Below are 3,965 nucleotides of genomic sequence, written 5' to 3' on the forward strand. Positions count from 1 at the left end.
GGAAGGAAATTGACCAAAATGGAGGGGCCTTGTCTTAAAACACTGTTGTGGAATGTAAATAGTCTTCAAAAAAGAGGAACCGATGTTCATGCTTGGATTCTTCTCATGATTTCGATGTTATAACTTTGCAAGAAACCGGTGCTAATGGGGCTGGTTTCCAATTATTTGAACTTCCGGCAGATATTGAGAAAAATATAAGGGGTCTAACTACCTTTGTGAAAAATGATATACCAGCTGTTTTATAAGAAGCGACAGAAATTAATGGCACTGAGTGTTTGTGTGTAAAATTATATTTGAAGGATATTGTATTTTACATGATCAATGTGTATGTGCATGCTGATAAATTGGATCTTGAGAATTTACCTAAGGTTATTTTCAATGAGTACTGTTTATTAGTGGGTGATCTTAATGCTCGCCATCATGATTTGGGAAGCAGTGGTAGCCAAAACAGAAATGGTTTTGTGTTAAATAACATACTCAACTCATTGGAAAATGTCAAAGTCTCGGGGAATGGCGCACCAACGCACGTGAGAGGTGGCAGAATTGATTATGCGGTACTTTTTAATACGTTTGAATGTACAGCTGATGCGTTAGTTGTTACTGAGCTTGTTAGTGATCACTTTGCTTTAGAAGTATCTTTAAGCATAAACAAGATGTTTGTCAGTAAAAAAAGGAAGTGCTATCATTTAAAACCTGATAGAAAATTAGAGTTCATGAATAAAGTTGGTGAGTGGTACACACATTACAAGGAAGTTAATGGTCATCAAAACGATGAAAACATATTCTATGAAGATTTGCTCACTGTCATTGATAGTATTTTAAATACTCCTATAAAAGGTGGCTTCTCCTCATTTAAAAAGTCTGTATATTCAAATGACAAAATAGTTCGGGGTTGGGATAAACTGCTTCGAAAAGCTCAACGTAATTGGAATAAGAATCCAAATGATAATCGGAGGAGAGAAACCTTGATGCAGATAGCAGACGGGACAGCAGAGGTAAGAGGGACGGTCAGAAGTAAATATTGGGATAAGTTCTTGGAAGATATTTCATTTACTAAAGAGATTGGGTCTGTATGGAATTTGGTCAATAAAGTGAGAAAGAAAAGGAAGGAAACCATGGCTCATCATGATCCGAATGGGAAAGCGAACCAATTGGTTAGGAAATTGTCGGAAGCTGCAAGTAACAGTGGTCTCCCAAACAGTGTTCAGGCCTGCTTACGTAACAGGCGGTACAAACGAAGACAACTCGTGGCTATAAATTGTGAGACTTGTTTGCCATCTACAAAAGATGAATTGTTGTTTTATATGAAGAAGGGCAAATCTACCGCTCCTGGTACGGATGGGATAACGTACGAAATTATAAGCTGTTTAATTATGATGGAGGATAGTCCTTTGTTAGATCTAATTAATCTTTCATATAAAAATGGCAGGCTCCCTAAGAAATGGAAAATAGCTCTTGTTGTACCTATACTGAAGAGCAACGGAGAATATAGGCCTATTTCACTTACATCTTGTTTGTGTAAATTAATGGAGAGTCTTGTATTAAATAGATTAATGTATATGATTGGTGACCAATTATCCCCGAATGTGTTTGGTTTTATAAAGGGGAAAAGTACTTCAGACTGCGTTATTAAAGCCTTAAGTAATGCTAATGTTAAATGTAGAGCATTTGTTGACTTAAAAGGAGCTTTTGATAGAGCTTGCAGTGATGTTATTCTAGAAGAACTTGTCAACAAAGGTGTCAGGGGAATTTTACTGAGGTGGATTAGGAGTTACTTAACTGAAAGAAGAGCGAAAGTTTGGTTCCAAGGATCTGAGTCCGAGGAAATGTTGATGGAGTTAGGTATTCCTCAAGGTGGTGTTCTTAGTCCTACCCCTTTTAATGTTTTGGTGGATAAAATTGCGAGGCATAATTTTCCTGCTGGTACTGAGATTATTGTTTATGCTGATGATATTTTGATACAGTGTGTTAGTGAAACCATTTTAATAAGAGCTATGGCAGAATTACAGAATTTGTGAATGCACATGGGCTTGGTGATAAATGAAGAAAAGAGCAAATTTCAGTCAAGGATGGTTAATAGTAATACGGTTGCCATAAATGGTAAAACTTTGGAAAAAGTAAATAGTTATAAGTATCTTGGTATGTACATTGGATTTAACAAAAGCTCGGATGAAACTAATTACTTGAAAAATGTTTGTCTAGCTCGAATAAGACCTTTACAGGTGTTGGCAAATAGAGGTAACGGTGCTGGTATTCCTGTTTTAAGGATGATGTACATCAGTACGGTGCGTTCAGTTATAGACTATGCATCACCTGTGCTTGTGAATTATTCGAACACAGAGTTGAGACCTCTTGAAATAATCCAGAATAAGGCAATGAGAGTTATTTTAGGTTGTTCCATGAGTACTAGGATTGAAATCATGAGACTGGAATTGAATCTACCGAGTGTTGTTGACCGAATACAAGAGGTAGCGGCTATGGCTGCTCTTCGTATGATGAGAAGGGGAGAAAGAACCTTATAGAGGGCTGTTGACAGTTATTCAGGCAATAGAGTTTGCCCTGTTAAATATAACATGTATTTTAAGAAACTGAATAATTTACGGATGAAATATGATATTATAAAATTTTGTGTAAAATTACAAGAATAGCTCCAATGAAGCCGTGGTTGTGTCACAAAATTAATTTAAGCATTTGTAAACTTGACTGTAGAAAAAGTGAGTGCAACACATACGAATTGAAACAATTAATTCTGTCTAAAATCAACACATTACCTAAAACTAATAGTATACATATGTACTGTGATGGTTCAGTGAATGGTATCAAGGTTCGATGTGGGGTGGTTATAAGGGAATATTATGAAAATGATGTGAGTACTGACGAGACGCTGTCAAAAAGAATAGAAGATAAAACTTCTACTACTACTGCTGAATTACATGCCATTCATGAAGGGTTAACCTCAGTAGTAAACAAGATGAAAGACGTGTTTGTTTTCGTTGATTGCCAGAGTGCTCTTCTTGCGCTTAACTCTAGATATCCAGTTGACAGGGAATTAGTAAGTAAGTGTAAAGAACTTGTATATGCAATAGAAGATCAAGGGTATATTGTCAAGTTTTACTGGGTACCATCTCACGTTGGTATTCATTTGAATGAGATGGCCGATAGTTTGGCAAAGGATGCTACAAACAAAAATAATATTGATACAGAAAGCACAATGACTCTGAGCAGAATAAAAAAAGGGCTAAAAATTAAGAGGTCTTTGTGGGAAACGGCTGAAATTCGACAAATTTTAAACAATGGTAGTGTCAGTATGAGACACTATTTGTTTGTGTCTGAAAACAACAATATTGTATATGGTAGGGCACTGTCCAAACTAGATACTTTAATAATGAGGTTGCGTTTGGAATATAAATATTCTATGGAATACATTGATAATGAAAACTCTAAATGTAAATTATGCGGTGAGTTACGGAAACATACTTTACAACATTATGTTATGGAATGTAATAAATTATCAGAGTTTCGTAACCCCAGAATAGATGATGTAACAAATCAAGTGTTATTTTCTGAAAAATGATGTATGCTCCAAAATTGTCAAGAAATTTCCTAATTTATTTTGGAATAAATAATTGTGAGCCATTTGCCTGTCATTTAGTAGGATTTTGTATAACTTGATTTTTTGTACCTTTTCTTAACATTTTTCTTTTTATATAACATTTACTTTTGTTATATTTGTTTTGTATGGCTTTTGCCTATTGGAAATTTGCTTTAGTATATAAACATTTTATTTGTATAAAATTTGCATTATAACTGGGTTAAAATTCTTCTCATGTAAAATATTTGCTTTTCATTACTGGTTTTTATTTTTATTTACGTATTTATTATGATTTTTGCCTGGAATCTTTTGAATTTTGTAGGTGAGTATAGCAGCATGCTGCTACACTCCATTTGATGTATATCAATAAACT

At 34.7% G+C, this 3,965-nt stretch overlaps 1 protein-coding gene across 1 annotated transcript; it reads left to right on the top strand.

Moving 5' to 3' along the window:
* Nucleotides 1-314: 314 nt before the first annotated feature.
* On the top strand, nucleotides 315-2,018 carry LOC135214183 (uncharacterized). Its single transcript, XM_064248252.1, has one exon. It carries the CDS (start codon nucleotides 315-317, stop codon nucleotides 2,016-2,018), a length of 1,704 nt encoding a protein of 567 aa, XP_064104322.1.
* The last annotated feature ends 1,947 nt before the right edge of the window (nucleotides 2,019-3,965 follow it).

The sequence above is a fragment of the Macrobrachium nipponense genome, chromosome 45 (assembly GCF_015104395.2).
Source record: "Macrobrachium nipponense isolate FS-2020 chromosome 45, ASM1510439v2, whole genome shotgun sequence".
NCBI lineage: Eukaryota > Metazoa > Arthropoda > Malacostraca > Decapoda > Palaemonidae > Macrobrachium > Macrobrachium nipponense.